The following is a 17,710-nucleotide window of genomic DNA, read 5'->3' on the forward strand; positions in this document are numbered from 1 at the left end:
ATAGGAGTACATATTAAAAGCAACAGATAATATGCAAGGCAACATAGTGGTGAAGTTTATAGTCCCCAACTCATTAGCGAAGCATCTGAGACACCCCTCTCTACAACACTTCTGAGTAAAAAGCCTTTTTGAATAATTCTGTTTTCATAATTTGCGGAAAGCAAGAAGAGTGGGGGCTCTCCTGACCTCCTCAGACAGGCCATTTCACAGGTTAGGGGCCACCGCAGAGAAAGGTCATGTGTGGGCTGCTTTTGATTTCACCCATGTGCAGGCTGGCATCTGCAAGAGACCCTGTTCAGATGAGCGAAGCTGCTGTGGAGGGACATAGGGAGGGAGGCGGTCCTGTATATATGCTTGGCCAAGACTGTGAAGAGCTTTGTATGTAATAAACGATGCCTTGAATTGAGCATGGTAACTGATAAGTAGCCAGTGGAGTGACTGTAGGATGGGAGTGATGTTCATGCTCCTGCTTGCTCCTGCTAACAGTCGAGCTGCAGCATTTTGCACCAATTGGAGTCTCCTAGTTAACTTAGATGGGAGACCAATATATAGTGCATTACAAGAGTCAAGTTTGATGTTACCATAGCATGGATCAGCTAAGTGGCCAGTTCGGCCTTGTCGAGGTAAGAAGCCATCTTCCAGGCTAGAGTGAGATTGTAGTAAGCATTTTTTGTGGTTGCCTTAACTTGTTTTTCTAGTAGTAGTGCTGGATCCAGTATAACCTCTAGGCTCTTAACTGAGTCTGCAAGGGTCAGATGAATTCTATCGAAGGTGGGGAGGTCAGTGTCCTTCAAGATCTCTGCCTTCCCAACAAGCATCACTTCAGTCTTTTCTGAGTTCAATTTCAGTTTGTTCTTTTTCAGCCATTTCACCACGGCTGTCAGGCAGCGATCTAAGATTTCTACTGCATCCTGTGGGGACTTGGATAGCAAGATATAGAGTTGAGTGTCGTCTGCATATTGATGATATCCAATCCATAGCTGCGAATGAGTTCTCCTAAAGGCTTTACGTAGAGGTTGAATAACATGGGAGATAAGATTGTGCCCTGTGGAACCCCACAAGGTAGATCCCATTCTGGAGATAGTTGATCTCCAACAGCCACCCTTTGAGTCCGCTCCAAGAGAAACGATTTAAACCAGTCCAGGGCACATCCTCCGATGCCCACTTCTGTTTCTAAACACCTCAACAGGATGGCATGGTCGACTGTGTCAAAGGCTAGTTCTCTTTCTGGAGATAGCTTATCTCCGACGGCAACCCTTTGAGTCTGTTCCATGAGAAGTTATTTAAACCAGTCCAAGGCACATCCTTGTAACAAATTATTATACTGACATGGAGAGTTTTCTGATATTGTGAAGGCCAATGGCCATATACAACAAAACGAATCTGAATCTAAAATCAAACAAATGGGTTTGACGCCCCTGATCTAAATGAAGGAGAGCGACAGCAGAAGGCCTCTGAATGGGCGTGAACCAGCTCCACATGCCTCCATTTAAAGTGAGGATTAAAAAGCTCAGCAAATGGTAAACATGGTTAAATTGACTGAATGTGTACATTTGAAATATGAGAGACATCTGAACCTAACTGGGAACCTTTTTTAGGGTTTTTTAAAAAAAAATCGATATTCACACTACAAATTGATGCTCATAACTGTTTTTTCTTTATTTTATAGCAATTAATTTGTTTAAATTCTGTTACCTCTTATCAGGGCTTTTTTTCTGGGAAAAGAGGTGATGGAACTCAGTGGGTTGCCCTAGGAGAAAATGATCACATGGCTGGTGTCCCCGCCCCCCTGATCTCCAGACAGAGGGGAGTTGAGATTGCCCTCCGCGCCGCTGAGCGACGCGGAGGGCAATCTCAACTCCCCTCTGTCTGGAGATCAGGGGGGCGGGGACACCAGCCATGTGACCATTTCAAGAGGTTCCGGAACTCCGTTCCCCCACATTCCCCCTGAAAAAAAGCCCTGCCTCTTATTATAGTTTTTATATTTAGGTTTCCAAAAAAAGAATACCAAATGATTTTAAAAGGGCTGCCAGTGCTAGCAGAAGCAATGCACTGACATGGCAATTTGAGAGACGTTGCTGCCCTCTGCAGAAAGACTGGATGACCATTACCCACTTATTTCAGAGAGTAGTGCTTGCCACAGCAGCCGAAAGAACACTGTAACAACATCACACATGGGGATTGTCTACTGGCAGAGCGAGGACATCAGACATTAGTTGAAATATTGGTCTTCTTGGAGGATGAGATTTGAGTCTCCATTTGATTAACTAACCCAGATGCTGAAATATCATTGGTTGATCATAAAGCTGTTTCTTTCATTGACATGAGGAAGCAGTATATCTATGTATGATATCGACTAGCACAAGAGAATGAAACACATGTTGGAAATTTGTAATAGGTAATAGGACAATCTTTTTTAACATGGTGATTCTGGGTTTTTTTCTCCTGTAACAACCATATAATTTTTTATAATTTTTCAGCAATTTGGACATTGAAAGAACAAAGGAAAAGTCGTAATGGGCAAGGAAAAGAAGGAAAACCAGAACAGGAACAGAGATAAACCCAAATGTGACTGCAGTTTCTAAGCCGCAGAGACCCATTCCAAGAACAACTGTTTTCAGGAATAAAGTGATTTCCTTACACCAGGGGCACAGGAAATAGCCATTAAAAAGACCTTAAAATAACATTTGATTTATATATTGCCCTTGAGGACAACATAAAGGGACACTTAGATCAGTTTACAAAGTGTGTTATTATTATCCCCACAACAAAACACCCTGTGAGGTGGGTGGGGCTGAGAAAGCTCTGAGATAGCTGTGACGGACCCAAGGCCACCCAGCTGGTTCCAAGTGGAGAAGCGGGGAATCCAACCTGGTTGAAGATTACCAATGGGTATTCCAGTTGCAATGTCAACTATGAAACAAGGGTTGCTGCTTTGGTATGGACGTTTTGCTCTGGTCTTGTGTTTAAACCGGAGTGAGCTTTTTCTAACGCATAACGTTGCCACTTTCTATCCCCCCCCCTTTGTTGTGATCTTTCCTAAACCTGCTACAGCCTTTGCAGATTCTGTTAATAGGAAGATGCTCGTTTTGCAGATCCCTCCCACACCAGCATTTTCTTTTCTCCATTCCTGTTTGCCATATGTTCATCTTTCCCTACATCCTTCTCTCCTTCAAATCCTCTAAACAACTTACCTTTTATATGCCACCCATCTTCACCTATATTTCTCAATTTACTTCATCTATATCCTCCCTTTCTCCACAAAGCAGCTTACATCATTTTCCTTGCCTCCATATTATCCACACAACAGCTCTGAGAGGTAGGATAGGTTGAAAGTCTGTGACTGGAACAAAGTCACCCAGTGAGCTTCCACAGGACAGCAGTGATTCAAACCTGTGTCTCCCCCAGATTCTACCCTGAAACTCTAAGCACTACATTACACTGACTTTATTGGGGGGGGGGGGCGGGGGGCTGCTATTGAACAGTAACAAGCAGCCAGGTCTGGGCCAGTCATGCTGTATTGAGTTGTCCAGTGTTGCTTCTGGGCCTGGCCCCAATGAGCCCTCATTCAAAGGTCGAAACAGTTCTGGAAAGGGTCCTGCCCCTCTCCCACTGCCTTTTACTGACGAAACCTAGAATACTCGCTAAATACTGTTACAGTTGCCTAGCAACCGCTACTGAAGGCATTTCGTTAAAGCTACAAGTGCTCCTTTTATCGTTCTGGGTTTTTAAAAACCCTAGTAGGCCCCGATACACTGGATCCTTCTTGCACTACAGAGGCTGTTTTTCTGCTTTCCGTACCCCAACTCTGTCAAGACAATTACAGTACTATTATATCTTACATTAGGCTTCCCCATTGCCCAACGGTGGCGGGCAATGTCCCAGGGGTTTGCCCCGTTGCTTGCTGACTGCTGGCCCTAAATGGCAAGGTGTAATGATGTCACTTTTCAGAAGTGACATAATTGTGCCTGCTGTGGTTTTGCTCCTGTGTTTCACTGGTGCCAATTTTGGCCCCAAACAGCCCAGAATTGGCCCTGCGTGAAGCATGGGAGCATGCCTATGGCTGGCGTGACAACATTGCTTCTGGGAAGCAATGCCTTTGCATCTCAGTGGAAACACGTGCAAGAAGGCTACACCAGATAAGTCCTGCGTCCCCCCTCCCACCAGGAGGGTATAGGAACCTGGGAACCCTACCTTACACCCTTACGGATAAAACCCTACCTACTTTCTCTACCTGAAGAAGGCAACATTGGCTCTCAATCTGTCTCAAGTCTCAGTGAGAAAGGCAGAATATAAATGACATAAATAAATAAAACTCACACCTGGAAATGTTGTTGGTCTTTATTATTAATGTCATTTATAGTCTGCCTTTCTCACTAAGACTCAAGGTGGATTATGCAGTGTGAGATTAGTACAGTCACTATCAAGGACATTTCCATAAACAATGCCACAGGGTAAATAAATCCAAGTTTACAAAGACAGAGCATTAGCAGGAATCCAATACAGAGTAGAAGAAAGGCTGAAACAGAACATAAGCAATTGTAGGGCTGACATTAGATAACCAGAAGTACATATTTAAAACAACAGATAGTACATAAGGCAACATAGTGGGGAAGTATCTCTTTGAGACCCCCCTCCCCACAATACAGCCCTCTGAGTGAAAAGCCTTTTTGAATAAATCGGTTTTGCACCGCTTTGGAATCTAGAAGGGTGCTACTGGACCCAAATCTTGCTCGGTAGCTTAGCCTTTAAGATGCCTTTAAGACTTTTTATTTTTACTGTCTCGGACCCACAGTGCAACCCTATGTAGGGTGACTCGAGCCCTACACCGCCCACGGAGATTAAGCAACCCGAACAGTTGAGCGCATGCGCAAACTCAAGCACTCAGCGGAGGCGGGATTGTAGTGCCGCTCGATCTACCGCCGACGCTGGTTCTTCTCTATGATCCGCGGGTGTTCCAGAGGGGTGGGGAAAGCGTTTCCGGCGCGCTTCCTTCTCCGCGGTTTAGGATTCTGGGAATTGTAGTCCTCGTGCGGGCAGGCCGGGAACGGGCCGCAGAGGAGGGCGGGAGGCGCGTTTCTCGCGGCGCTTCGTCTCCCTCGCCCGCTGTCTGAGGGGAAAGCGCTGCCGCCTCGCCGGGGAGACGCCGTTTCCTCAGCCGCCGGGAGGAGGAAGGATGGAGGCGGCCTGGCGCCGGGGCGGCCGCGGCAGAGGAGTGGGCAGAGCCGGAGCCACCCCCGCGGGGAACGGACCTGGCGGCCGCGGGAGGGGAAGAGGAGCGGGAGGCGCCGAGGCCGCCGGGGGTGAGGACGCGCCTCCCTCAGGGGGCCTCTCAAGCCGGGCCGGGGGTGGGGTGGGGGTGGGGCTCGTGGCATGCGGGACCCCCTGAGGGCGCCTCCGCCCGCCCTCTGAGTTCGCGGCTGCAGCCGAGGGGTCTGTTCGCTTAATCCACGTGTCGGCTCGCTTTCCTCCCCAGTAGGACGCGTGTCGCGAATGCAGCTCAGCCGTGCCTCTGGCTGTTCATATGTTAGGCGTGTGTGTGTGTGTGTGGGGGGGGGGCTTTGGGGGTCCTTTGCCTCAGTTTCTCCTTTCCCTGAGCGTATGGCAGTGATCCGTGGGGGTCTGAGGCCAGTTTGGGGCGGGGGTGGCTGCGATGTTCTCGGTCCAAGTTCACAGAACAGCTCGTGGTTTCAGACAGTTTCAGGTTTAGGTCAGGGGTCTGTAGGGACTTTGGAGAATAGGTCGTGGGCACCACCAAAAATGGCTGTCACAGGAGGTGGGGGTGGGGCAGGGGGGGGGCTCGTTCCATCACAAAGCCACCTTCGGGTTCTACCTGTATGTATTTTGGGGAGGGGGGGTTAATTAATTTTTTATTTATAATAATATTCGATTTGTATACAGCCCTTCAGGACAACTTAATGCCCACAGAGCAGTTTACAAAGTATGTCATTATTATCCCCACAACAAAACACCCTGGTGAGGTGGGTGGGGCTGAGAGAACAAGGAGAGAGCTGTGACTGGCTCAAAGTCACCCAGCTGGCACCAAACGGGCTTCCAGACAATAAGCTCCAACATATACCTAAAAATGTAACTAAATCATATAATGATAACTGTGCTTATACACCACTCTTCTAGACAGATTAGTCCCCACTGAAAGAGGTTAACAAAGTCAATTTTTTTAAAAATCTCAGCAATTCAGCTGGGGAGCTGGGGCTGAGAGGAGTGGCTTACCCAAGGCCACCTGCTGAGCTCATGGCAATAATGGGATTTGAACCAGCAGAGTGCTGACTCACACCTCAGCCACTTAACCACTATGCTAAAGCATCTCTCTGTAATAATAACAGTGCTTTTATACAGCTCTTCTAGACAGATTGGTGCCCCACTCAGAGCAGTGAACAAAGCCAGTGTTATCTTTAGCCCCACAATATAGCTGGGGAGCTGAGGCTGAGAGGAGGGGCTTACCCAAGGCCACCTGCTGAGCTCGTGGCAGTAGTGGGATTCGAACCAGCAGAGTGCTGTTTGCAGCCTAACCACTGTGCTACAGCATCTCTCTACAGTCACCCACAACTTCAGTCATCAATAATCACCTGGATCATATTTGAATCTAAACACAATATCTAAATCCTATAAGAGATGAATGTGGTAGGTTCCCCCATTATGTTGCCGGGTTTCAAGACAAGCATCCTCCTACAGTGGAGGCATCTTTTTCCAATGAGTGCTCCCTGCAGACAGGTTTGTCTGTTATGAAGCTCCTTCTGCTCCAGTGAAGAGGAGACAAGCTAAGGATGGCTCTTCGTTTTGGGAAAAGGAGCAAGTGATTACTACAGACACGCTGATGGGATTCCATGGCATCCTCAGGCATGTTAGGGACTGTTCTTTAGATGATGACAACTTGTATTCAGAGCAGATCGGGATATCAGAACAGCCCCAGCTGTGAAGTGAGCCAAGTGGAGTTTTTACAGCTTTGATGGGACTTTGATGGGAATAGTGACATTGGGGTACAATCGACCTTGTGGCTACTGCCTGGGTCTGAGTTGAGTGGATCCTGCTTAGCTCACTTGCATTTGGCTGCTAGTGGATCTCAGGCCTACCAGGAACTTACCTGGTAACTTAAAGGGCCAGTCCACCCCGATTGTATTCTATATAGACTCTGTATTAAGATGAAGTGAAATAAAGTCCTGCACAATGGAGAGTTTGAATAAATTAATCAGATTCATTTCACCGGACCTGCTTGGCTCTCCTCAGTCTTTTGTTTAAGAAATTGAGAAATGTGCTGAATTTTGCACCTAACATCCAATTCTGTGCTTGAACGGTACTGTTATGGAAGCATGGAACTCATTCATTCTTGACTGAATGCTTCCCCGGATGGCTGTTATTTCAATGGTGCTCTTCAAGTCGCTGATCTCTCAGCTTACATTAGTTTGATCTCTGACTCTGCCATCAGTCAGAGTAAACAACTATCTAGATGGAATAGTTGTCTGACACGTATACTAGGTGATATGTTCATCGTAACCTTTCTACTTCAAATAAGCTCCCCCCAGCCCCCCCAAACATCTTTGCCTTTGCAAGCATGCATTTGAAATTCGGGTGGGGAAGTACCCAAGAAGGGCTGATTTGGTGTGGGGAATAGTTTCAGAACTCCTTCCCCAAGTAGCTGTTCTGCTCCAAATCCCTTTCTGAAGCAGCCTTTTCAGTAGTAAGAAAAGGTTCAGTTTCACTAATTTGCCTGTAAGAGGCCTCTAAGATCAAATGTTTAGATATCTAAAGAAGGGTGATCTGACTCTCGAAAGCTCATGTCTTAAACTTGTTGGTCTCTTAAGTACCACTGGACTCAAATCTAAACGTTTAGCGACAAACGCATTATCTTTACCCAGATGATCACATAGAGCTATGCTTAACAGATCACTAGTTTCAGAAGTGTGGGTGTTATTAGTGACTTGCAGTAAAAGAAGAAACCAAAAAGGCTTGTTAATGGGCATTCTAGTAAAATTCCAAACAGCTACAAGTAAAGGTGAATTATATTTTTCATGGGTCCTTATTTGAAGGTAATATTTGAAGGTAAAACTCTGCAGTATCTGACCTGTGGTAAAGTTGAACTTGCTTTAAAGCTTTTATTATTGATGTTTATTTATAGTCCACCTTTTTCACTGAGGCAGAATACATATTGCAGCCTTTTAAATGGCTGGTTAGATATTCAAACAATACTTTTTGCAATTTGGTGAGGCGGAATCCATTGTCAGAGTGTAGGGTAGTGCTGATAAACTTTTAAAATGTGCATATTATTAACTCATGTTCTTTTAAACAGAATTAGCTTCTCAGAAAAAATTTGATGAAATTAAGAGGGCGAATCAAGCAGCAGCTAAAAAGCTGGTGGAAGACCAGTTTAGTTCTTCATCTGAAGATGACAGTGATGATGATGATGTTGAAGGAAAACATGGGAGAATATTGGCCCAAACATTTACAACTTACACTAATCAAACTGGTAAACTCTTATATGTTAATTACTTTGCTTTCATTAAAATAGCAGTGCTTTGAGAGCTAAACTTGAGAATGTTCTTCAGATCATTTTCAGTAGTTGATATAGTAGCACATTTCTTGCATCAACAGGTCATTTCAGGTACAAAAATGTACATAAAACATGTTGAGTAGTTTGATCTGTTGCAAAGGGTTTGTATTTCGATGTAAGTGTAGATAAAGATGTAAACGCATCACTAAAGTTATAATAAAAGAAAAGCTTTGCTGCAGTCAGACCATGGGCTCTATCCAATGGTGTCTGGTCGGATGTCTCTAGGAAGATATTGAGGAGACGATTAACTGAAACCATTAAACCTGCTACAGAGACTAATACATTTATTTATTATTTATTTATCACATTTCTAGACCGCCCTCCCTGTCAGACGGGCTCAGGGCAGTTTAACAACAGTTTAAAACAGTAAAAACATTTTAAAAACACTAAAACATTATATCAAAACAAAATTGGTGGGTATAAAATATTAAAATACAGCATTTTCCTACATGGGTGGTGGAACGTCTTCAGTGGTATGGCCGGCGAGAGGACAGCCTACCCCCCACCAAATGCCTGGCGGAACATCTCCGTCTTGCAGGCCTGGCGGAAAGATAACAAATCCTGCCAGGCCTTAGTTTCCTCAGACAGAGAGTTCCACCAGGTCAGAGCCAGGACCAAAAAGGCCCTGGCTCTGGTAGAGGCCAGGCAGATCTCCCTGGGGCCAGGGACCATGAGCAAGTTCTTAGTGGCTGATTGAAGCGACCTCCAGGGAACATATGGGGAGAGGCGGTCCCGAAGGTATGCTGGGCCTAGTCCACATAGGGCTTTATAGGTCAACACCAAAACCTTGAACCGGACCCAATACTCAACCGGTAACCAGTGCAGCTGACGGAGGATGGGTGTTATATGAGCCATGATTGGTGCTCTGGCAACCACCCGTGCAGCTGCATTCTGAACCAGCTGCAGTTTCCAGATCAAGCCCAAGGGAAGCCCTGTGTAGAGCGGGTTGCAGTAGTCTAATCTGGAGGTGACCGTTGCCTGGATCACTGTCGTAAGGTCATGGGTCGGTAAGTAGGGGACAAGTTGTCGAGCCTGTCTTAGATAGAAGAAAGAGGATCGAACAACTGCTGCGACCTGTGCCTCCATAGACAGGGAAGCATCCAGGCTCCTCACTCTTGACATTGGCGTAAGTGGCGCTCCATTGAGAGCAGGGAGCCGGAGTCCCGCACCCATGGACCCTAGACCCACATCCAGGACCTCCGTCTTCAAGGGATTCAGTCTCAGCCGACTCTGCTTCAACCATCCAGTCGCAGCTCCGAAGGCACGTTCCAGGACAGTGTTAAGAACCCATTCTCTCTGTGCTTAACCTAAGATGCAAAAATCCTTTTCATAGGATATTTCTGTATCTAAATTAGTTAATTGCAGGAGTATGCTTTGATGATAGTACTGTGTTACTAATGCATAGAAGAAAAGTTTTAAGTTATTGAAGTCCCAAGTGTTTTATCTCTTGAAGAAAGCAGTAGTAGTACAGCAGAAGAAACAAAAAGCTCTGGCATGAGGGTTCTTCTTTTTTTTAAATAAACTATTACAGGTCTGTGACCAAATGATTATAGTCCTGTTTAAAAGAAAGGGATGGGATGATTTAGTGGTGTTTCTTTCCTCTGGGCACTTTTTTAGGAACCCAGTAGGTGTCGTGTGAGGCAGCAAGCAGAGTGATTAATGGGTGACCGAGGCGGGAAGGAGATAATATTGAAAGTAAAGATAATGCATTAACAGTGAAATCCTAAGCACAGTTACTCCAGTCTAAGCCCATTGAAATCAGTGAGCTTTGACTGGAGTAACTCTGCTTAGAATGTCACTGTAAGAGCTCGACTGCACATTATGTGTGCCACAAGGGTGGTACCAAAACCAGTATCTCTATAGTGAGGTTTCCTCTACTTGTTATAATATGGAAAGGTTTTGGCAGCATCTCTGTGGTTGGAATTACAGGTAGACTGGCTATAAGCTATAACCTTCTTTGACTTCTCCATGGAAAGAATTGGATACTGAATATGGTTGCTTAATTGCCCTGTGGCTGACAAGACTGCAGACAAAAAAAGAGGTGTTGGTTAGCATAGGAATGCAAATTTTGACTCTCCAATATTTATAGAATAAGGGTGGTAGAGCCCATTATATGTTGAAAAATAAATGACTGCGGTACATGTGCCCTTCAAAGCATCAGCAGATGTTAGTGTGGCATTTTTCTTCTATATCAGCATAAACCCTTGATTATTCTTCATAATTAATCATATAACATACTTGCTGTTGCTCATAATAGTCATCATCTTGTATTCAAAGATGGTGACACAAGTGAATTGGAGCGCATGAGACAATACATGAATGAGGCTTTTCAGTCTGGAGCAACAACATGCTTGATTTGCATTGCTTCTGTTAAGAGAAACCATGCTGTAAGTATCACAAATAATGTGAATGTATTTCTCTATTTACCTATCCATTGGAATGTCTTGTGTCAGCTGAGAAGGGCCTCTGGATAGTGCCTCTTTTGATCTCAAGCCCAAACCGTGAGAACTCCCTCAAGATTGTCTCCCCCTATCCTACTATAGCATTCCCCTCATTTCAGAAATGTGACCTAAGTATCTTCTGGAACAAAGGCAAGCTTTTTAAAAAAATCAGGCATTAATTTTGTTATCTGCAGTGAGTAGTTAGTACAGTGTGAATGGGAATTTTAGTATTAAAATGGATGTAATTTTATTAATCTGAATTCTGCTCTGCTGTAGAATTTCCATACTCAGCTGCGTTTTGTTGTGATTGCTATATCAGATTATTTATTTACAGTTAATAACCAGTACAGACTTATAAAAACGTAAGTATCATACACAAAATACACCACTTTGTAAAAATAATTATATAAATATATCATTATATAAAAACTTGGCAATATAAATACAAAAGTGTGGGCTTTCAGGGTTAGAAATAAAAGCAGATGTTACTCCTTTGCACATTCCCTGCGGATTCTACAAGCCGTGGCTAAAAATCTGGCACTAGCCAACGTGATCTGGGGATCGGCACCTAACAGGAGCTTATTAGTTAGCTCTGTGTCAGGGAGGCTCGAAAGCTGCTTCAGTACAGGTTGGATATGTTTTATACGTATTTCATGGTAGAACTTGCAGGCAAGCATAATGTGCTCAACTGTTTCTACTTTCCCTGCCTTGCATGGACAAACTCGCTCAGCCATTGGGACCTTTTTATAACGGCCTTCAAGTACTGCAGATGGAAATGTATTACATCGGGCCAATGAGAAAGCCCTACGATGGGACGGGATCTCCAGGCTTGATAGATAGGAGGCTGGAGAAACCACATATCTTGTTTGCGGGGGGGGGGGGGGGGGAGGTAGGAAATCAGAGACCCTAGCAAGATCCCTCTGTCTTTCGACATCCAATATACGTTGTTTGACCACGGCCCTTGCCTGGTCCAGGGCCATCATCTGTTGTGATTATGGAGGATTTCTAGGTTGGTTTGCCATAAGAGCCCTGTTTACAGTTAGATTTACTAGTTCTAATAGTTAAATTCATTGGCCCAGTCAACACAATCTCAATTGAGTTGGAAGGGATTTATTTACTTTATAGCTCGTCTTTCTTAGTGAGGCTCAAGGTGGATTACAGAGTAAAGGCAATGTATTAAAGTATAAGACATCCAGTGAACAGTGCAGTTTAGAGAATTAAAAGACAATGCAAACAACAATGCAGAGCTATACTATAAACAGTGTTGTAAGTAGAATTAAAAGGGTTCTTGTCCTCCATGCTGTCTAATGAAGTTCTACTCTGTTTGTGTGACAGCCCTGGGACAAGTGCCTCCTTCAGAAACTGTCTCTAGGGTCTGTTGGGAAATGGCATAAAATGTCCCTGTTTAAGAAAGGACTTCTATAGAGACTGACTATGATGGCTGCTTGTTATCTGGAATTTGATATTATAATTGCTCACATTGAGTTTGATCCTGCAGATACATTCTATATGTTCTACTGCACTTTTCCCCCTTTCTCCTCTGAAAATGGCCTTTGATGAATGAGGTGTCAGGAAAGCTCCTTCCACTAGAGAAAAGTTCATCTATTAGTGGAACATGTGCATAGGATCCAACCCCTTAGTGGTACTTCTTGTGGTTTACTCTATTTAAAATTTGTTAGTCTTCTGGGGTGAGATTTGGGAAACAGATAAATGTTTTGAGTAAAGAAGCTGCCTGACTGCTGGGTATTTCTAGATCTGTACAGTAAACAAGAGAATTCACCCCTTTTTTGTGCTTGTGTTGTATATCGAATCAATAATGGATTTACTGGGAAGGTCTCTAATCCATCCATCTCTGTCTTCTAGATTTGGAGTTGCTCTGGATGTTTCTGCATATTTCACATGCCATGCATTCAGAAGTGGGCTAAGGATAGTGTTTTCCTAATAACTTCTCCCTTGACAGATGATAATTTTGAAAAGAAGGATTATCCATGGCCATGGTGCGCTTTTAAGAGTTTCTTTTCAAAGTTTGTTTTATATGGTGGGGAAAAAAATTGAGCCATAGCTTTAAAAAGAAGTGGTGGGTGTGTAGCTAAAAAGCAAAATGTGTTTTCTAAAGTTGCCTAATGAATTACAAAACTGTGTATGAAATATCCATTAGATTTGTGCAACAAAAAGAAAAATACAGATCGAGATTTCAGGCCCCCCCCCCCCCCCAATTTGAGATTCCTGAAATACTGGAAAGATTCACTGATTAAGACAGATCAGAGAATCTCAGATTCATTTGATCATTAGTCCCTATTAGAGGTGGGCAAGAACCGAAATACGAACCAGAATTAAGCATGAACCAGGCTGGTTCATGGGTTGCGAAGCACGGTTCGTCAGATCCCATTTCTGATGAACCACCATGAACTTTAGGCTGGTTCGTTTTTTGGTTCGTCACTGCAGACAGTCTGGTGCCAATCAATCAGTTTCCTAGGCAACAGGGGATGGACTTCCTGCAGACCTGCTGACCCGGATGTGAACTTCTCCTGGCCCGGAAATTACCTTCTCCTGGCCCAGAAGTGGTGATTTTCTGACCTGGCTGTGACGTTTTCACGAACTGGTTTGTGAACCAGGGGTAGGTTTGTGAAAGTCCATGGTTTGTGAAATTTGATGAACCACAGACCACGTGGTTCGGTTATTTTCCGGTTTGTGCCCATCTCTAGTCCCTATTGAGGAAACTATATGGGAGCTATCTGGAGGACTGGGGGTGAGGAGGACACTTTTCAAACAAGCTCCACCAAATTTGCAGGAAACTTACACCTGACTGTCCTTTAAAGACCTCCCCTCTGAGTTTCAGCAAGAAGGGCAGGGGAATTCCATGGGTTCCTGAACAAGGTGCCCCCCAGCCAATCTCCGTTATTCCCTAATGTGGAAAACTATCTGGGGAGGCTATCTGGGGTGGATGGGGGTGGCGTTTTTCAAGCGAACTCCATCAAATTTGCAAGGACCCTACTCCTGACTGTCCTCTAAAGACCCTCCAAGTTTCAGGAAGATTGGAGGGCAGGGTCCAGTTTTATGGGCCCCTGAAGAAGGTGGCCAAAGCCACTCACCATTGTTTACTACAGGGGGAACATTTCCATGCAGGCTCTCGTGCAGAAACACACAGGGGCAAGACTGTCAGTAGTCAAAGGCGCTCTCCCAAATGCAGCATCAACCCAGAGAAAGCCCAACAGAACCAAACTGTCTCCCCAAAACCCGAGTGTCCCCTGAACAAGCTGCCCAATCACTCTCCATTGTTTCCTATGGGGGAAACATTTCCAAGTAGACTCTTAGGCAGAAAGATGCTGGGCCAAGGCTGCCAGTGGCCAAAGGCACACTTCCAGATGCAAAAGGAAACCCAACAGAATGAAAGTGAATCAAAGGGACCAATATCAAACCAGAGGAGCATGCCATATCAGAGAATTCTGCCCAAACCAAACAGAAGCAAGGGGTACTGTTGCAGCTTAGCTCAGCTGAGCCAATATGATTCACAGATGCCAGGCAGACAAAGAGAGCTCCTGCACGGATTGGCCGCTCACTCCCCTCCCCTCCTGTCTCACTTCCCCTTCCCATTTTGGAAAAAAAGTGGAAGAAGCCCGGAAAGAGCCAGCTAGAGGCTGAAGCCATGTTTCCTGGATTTACCCAGGGGTCTGGATCTGAGTTACCAGATTAGATGCCAGGTTCTCCGGTTTGATTCAGGAAGCCGGAATTAGCTGGATCAGCAGAAATCCAGTTTTTTCCCCCCAAATGCAAATCCAGATTGCATACCTCTAATATCCATAGCCACATCAGTAAAATTTTAACCTCTGGTGACAGTAGCTTATTTGTGTAATAATAAACTAAACAGTGATTTTGTGAAAATGGCTAGCAAAATTATAAAGTCTAGTCTTGGTTTAAATGTAGAATGTCACACGGGAAAATGATGAAAAGTTCTCTGTGTGTTGTAAATCTACATCTTCAACAGGCTAAAATAAGTCCAATCATGTACTCTTTATGTGCATGGGAAATGCTGCATATAGGGAATTTATCCCTCTGGCATCTGATTGTAGGAGGACTTGCATTAAGGAATAGCTCTTTGCAAGAATCTCCCCAGGATAAGGCTAATTATTGTGCTAAAAGTTTTATCAATTTCCTCTTCTACTGACTCTTGGATTTCCCTCTTGTACTACTAGCCAAACGCATGCAGTGTGTGGAAACCACAGTTAATTTACAAGAGGCATGCAGGCCTAGAGTTAGTGGAGTCCCCGAGAAAAAGCATTTCACATGTTTGCACTGCAGTATACACAAGCCCTGGTGAATTGTCTGTTTTCAGTTGCTGCTGATAGATTTTTGGAGCATCAGTCTTCCAATTTCAGTCTTTTGTTTTGTTCGTAAACTCTTTGCTTTAGAGAGCCATGTCTGCCTTCTGCATTACAAATGAGCGGCTAGCATTCATGCTAGCATATTGGGAAACTGATAATAAAATATTGTGCTTGAATTTAATTTCAGTGAACTCTTCATGATATTTTTTTTTACCTTTCATGTTTCAGTCCAAAATGTAGGTTTGAGTACAAGCGATCAGAGACTCCTGCTAGATATTACTGCTACTGCGGAAAGGTGGAGGATCCAGCTTTGGACCCTTGGCTAGTTCCACATTCTTGTGGCCAAATATGTGAGAGGGATTTCAAACCTCCGTGTGGACACAAGTGCCTGCTACTTTGTCACCCAGGTGTGTAATATAGGGTAACTGTTGGTAAGTGATCATGCAAACTGAGCTGCTTCAAACAGTGAGATTGTATATGACTACACTTGCATCAGGTATCATTATGGAAGGAGGGAAGGTGGCATGGTATAGCCCAGTGATGGCGAACCTTTTTGAGCCCGAGTGCCCAAACTGCAACACAAAACCAACTTACTTGTTTCAAAGTGCCAACACTGCAATTAAACCTGAATACTGAGGTTTTAGTTTAGAAACAACAACTCTTACAGTTGTCCGAACTAATTAACATATTTTGTCTTAAAAGAGCTCCCCCCCCCCGGTCACAAATGAAAGTAAAGGAGCAGAGCAGAATGAATGCAAGCAGCTTGCGTTCCTTTGGAGCTCAGCACCACTCGCCTTGCACTCATTCATTTTCTCTCTCTCATGTGGGCAGGGGCAAAACCCACGCCTCCAAATGAGCCCTGGCTCGTGAGCTCACAGAGGGCTCTGCGTGCCGGCTGTGGCACGCGTGCTATAGATTCGCCATTGCTGGTATAGCCTGATCTCGTCAGATCTTGGAAGCTAAGCAGGATCAGTACTTGGATGGGAGACCATCAGGGAGGACTCTGCATATGAAGGCAATGACAAAATACCTCTACTTCTCACTTACCTTGAAAACCCCAGCAGGGGTTGCCATAAGTCAGTTGTGACTGGGTGGCACTTTACACACAGCATTATAGAAAGTTATCAGTAAGTGGATGCTATAAGGTGGTAGCTACTTAAGAGCTGTGTATTATTTACATAGACAGTTCCCGCACCTTTTCTCCAAGGAGCTGATCTGCTAAACTGAGAGAGGGTGACTAACCCAGAGTCACCTGATCAGCTTCCTGCTTAAATGGAGGCTTGATCTTCTTGGTCCTTGCTATTCATTACATAACTGGATAACACTGATGGCCTATGTAGGAACATCAGTTGACTGATACAGTTTCCTGCTTTTTTTTCCAGGTCCTTGTCCACCTTGTCCCAAGGTGGTCTTAACATCTTGTTACTGTAAGAGGGCAAAGCCTGTGCCACGGAGGTGCAGTACAAAAGAATGGTCGTGTCAGCAACCCTGTTGTCGAAAATTGCCCTGCGGACAGCACAGCTGTGAGAAATCTTGCCATCCAGGTGGGTGTCATGTTATCTGAACTGACTGTAAGAGATTTTTATAATGTATCTTTGTAGTTTTCTCCTGTTTTCCTCCTCACTGGGGATTTTAGAATTAAGGGGGTCTTTGCTAATAATTGCATAGATTGGTAACTTTGGCCTATATTGAAATAGATCTCTTCAAGCTTACCATAGACTTCTCCTTTCTTTAGGAGACTGTGAACCCTGCCCAAGAGTTAGCAGGCAGAGATGTGTATGTGGAAGGCAAGTAGCAGAAAGACTTTGTGCAAGCCCTTTGTGGCAATGTGATCAGGTGAGTTTCCTAACAAGTTGTGTTTATAGTTTGTCATTAAATATATTTATTTTATTTAAAACATTTATATGCTGCCTTTCCACCCCAAAATGGGATCTCTAAGACAGGCAAACACAAACATATATGGAACTTTGATTTATGAGGAAGATGGAGAATCTCGTTGAAGAACCTTGTGAGTTAATGTGATGAACAAAGGAATTTTAAGAGATGAAGCAAAACAAACAAACAAAGCATAATTCGTAATGATAGTCATTTTAGTCCTGGTTCTGATGTTCATCTGATCTCATGTGATCATCTGGGGGACTACTGGTGGGCCTAGCCGAGATTTCATGACGGTAGTGATAGCTTGAATTGTTGCCCCCATATGAGCAGCCCTTTCTAGAATTGCTACTGTTGTGTACGCAGTGTTGGCTATATATATATATGGCTGTATATATGCCCCCACCACTAGAGGAGGGGTATAAAAATTGACCCTTCCATGTAATTCCAGCTTTATTGTGAGCCTACCAGTAGCCCTATGCACAATCATTGGCTGTTGCATGGTG

At 44.4% G+C, this 17,710-nt stretch overlaps 1 protein-coding gene across 1 annotated transcript in view; it reads left to right on the plus strand.

Annotated features, from left to right (window-relative positions):
- Positions 1 to 5,048: 5,048 nt before the first annotated feature.
- NFXL1 (nuclear transcription factor, X-box binding like 1) overlaps positions 5,049 to 17,710 on the plus strand; it is a 95,383-nt gene continuing 82,721 nt past the window's right edge. The window contains exons 1-7 of the mRNA XM_054990555.1: positions 5,049 to 5,303; positions 8,306 to 8,482; positions 10,844 to 10,953; positions 12,871 to 13,004; positions 15,558 to 15,736; positions 16,712 to 16,873; positions 17,065 to 17,165. Coding sequence (XP_054846530.1) covers positions 5,177 to 5,303; positions 8,306 to 8,482; positions 10,844 to 10,953; positions 12,871 to 13,004; positions 15,558 to 15,736; positions 16,712 to 16,873; positions 17,065 to 17,165 — 990 coding nt within the window. The 5' untranslated portion in view covers positions 5,049 to 5,176. The remainder of the gene's footprint in view (positions 5,304 to 8,305; positions 8,483 to 10,843; positions 10,954 to 12,870; positions 13,005 to 15,557; positions 15,737 to 16,711; positions 16,874 to 17,064; positions 17,166 to 17,710) is intronic.

This window comes from Eublepharis macularius, chromosome 10 (genome assembly GCF_028583425.1).
Source record: "Eublepharis macularius isolate TG4126 chromosome 10, MPM_Emac_v1.0, whole genome shotgun sequence".
In the NCBI taxonomy this organism is placed as follows: Eukaryota; Metazoa; Chordata; class Lepidosauria; order Squamata; family Eublepharidae; genus Eublepharis; species Eublepharis macularius.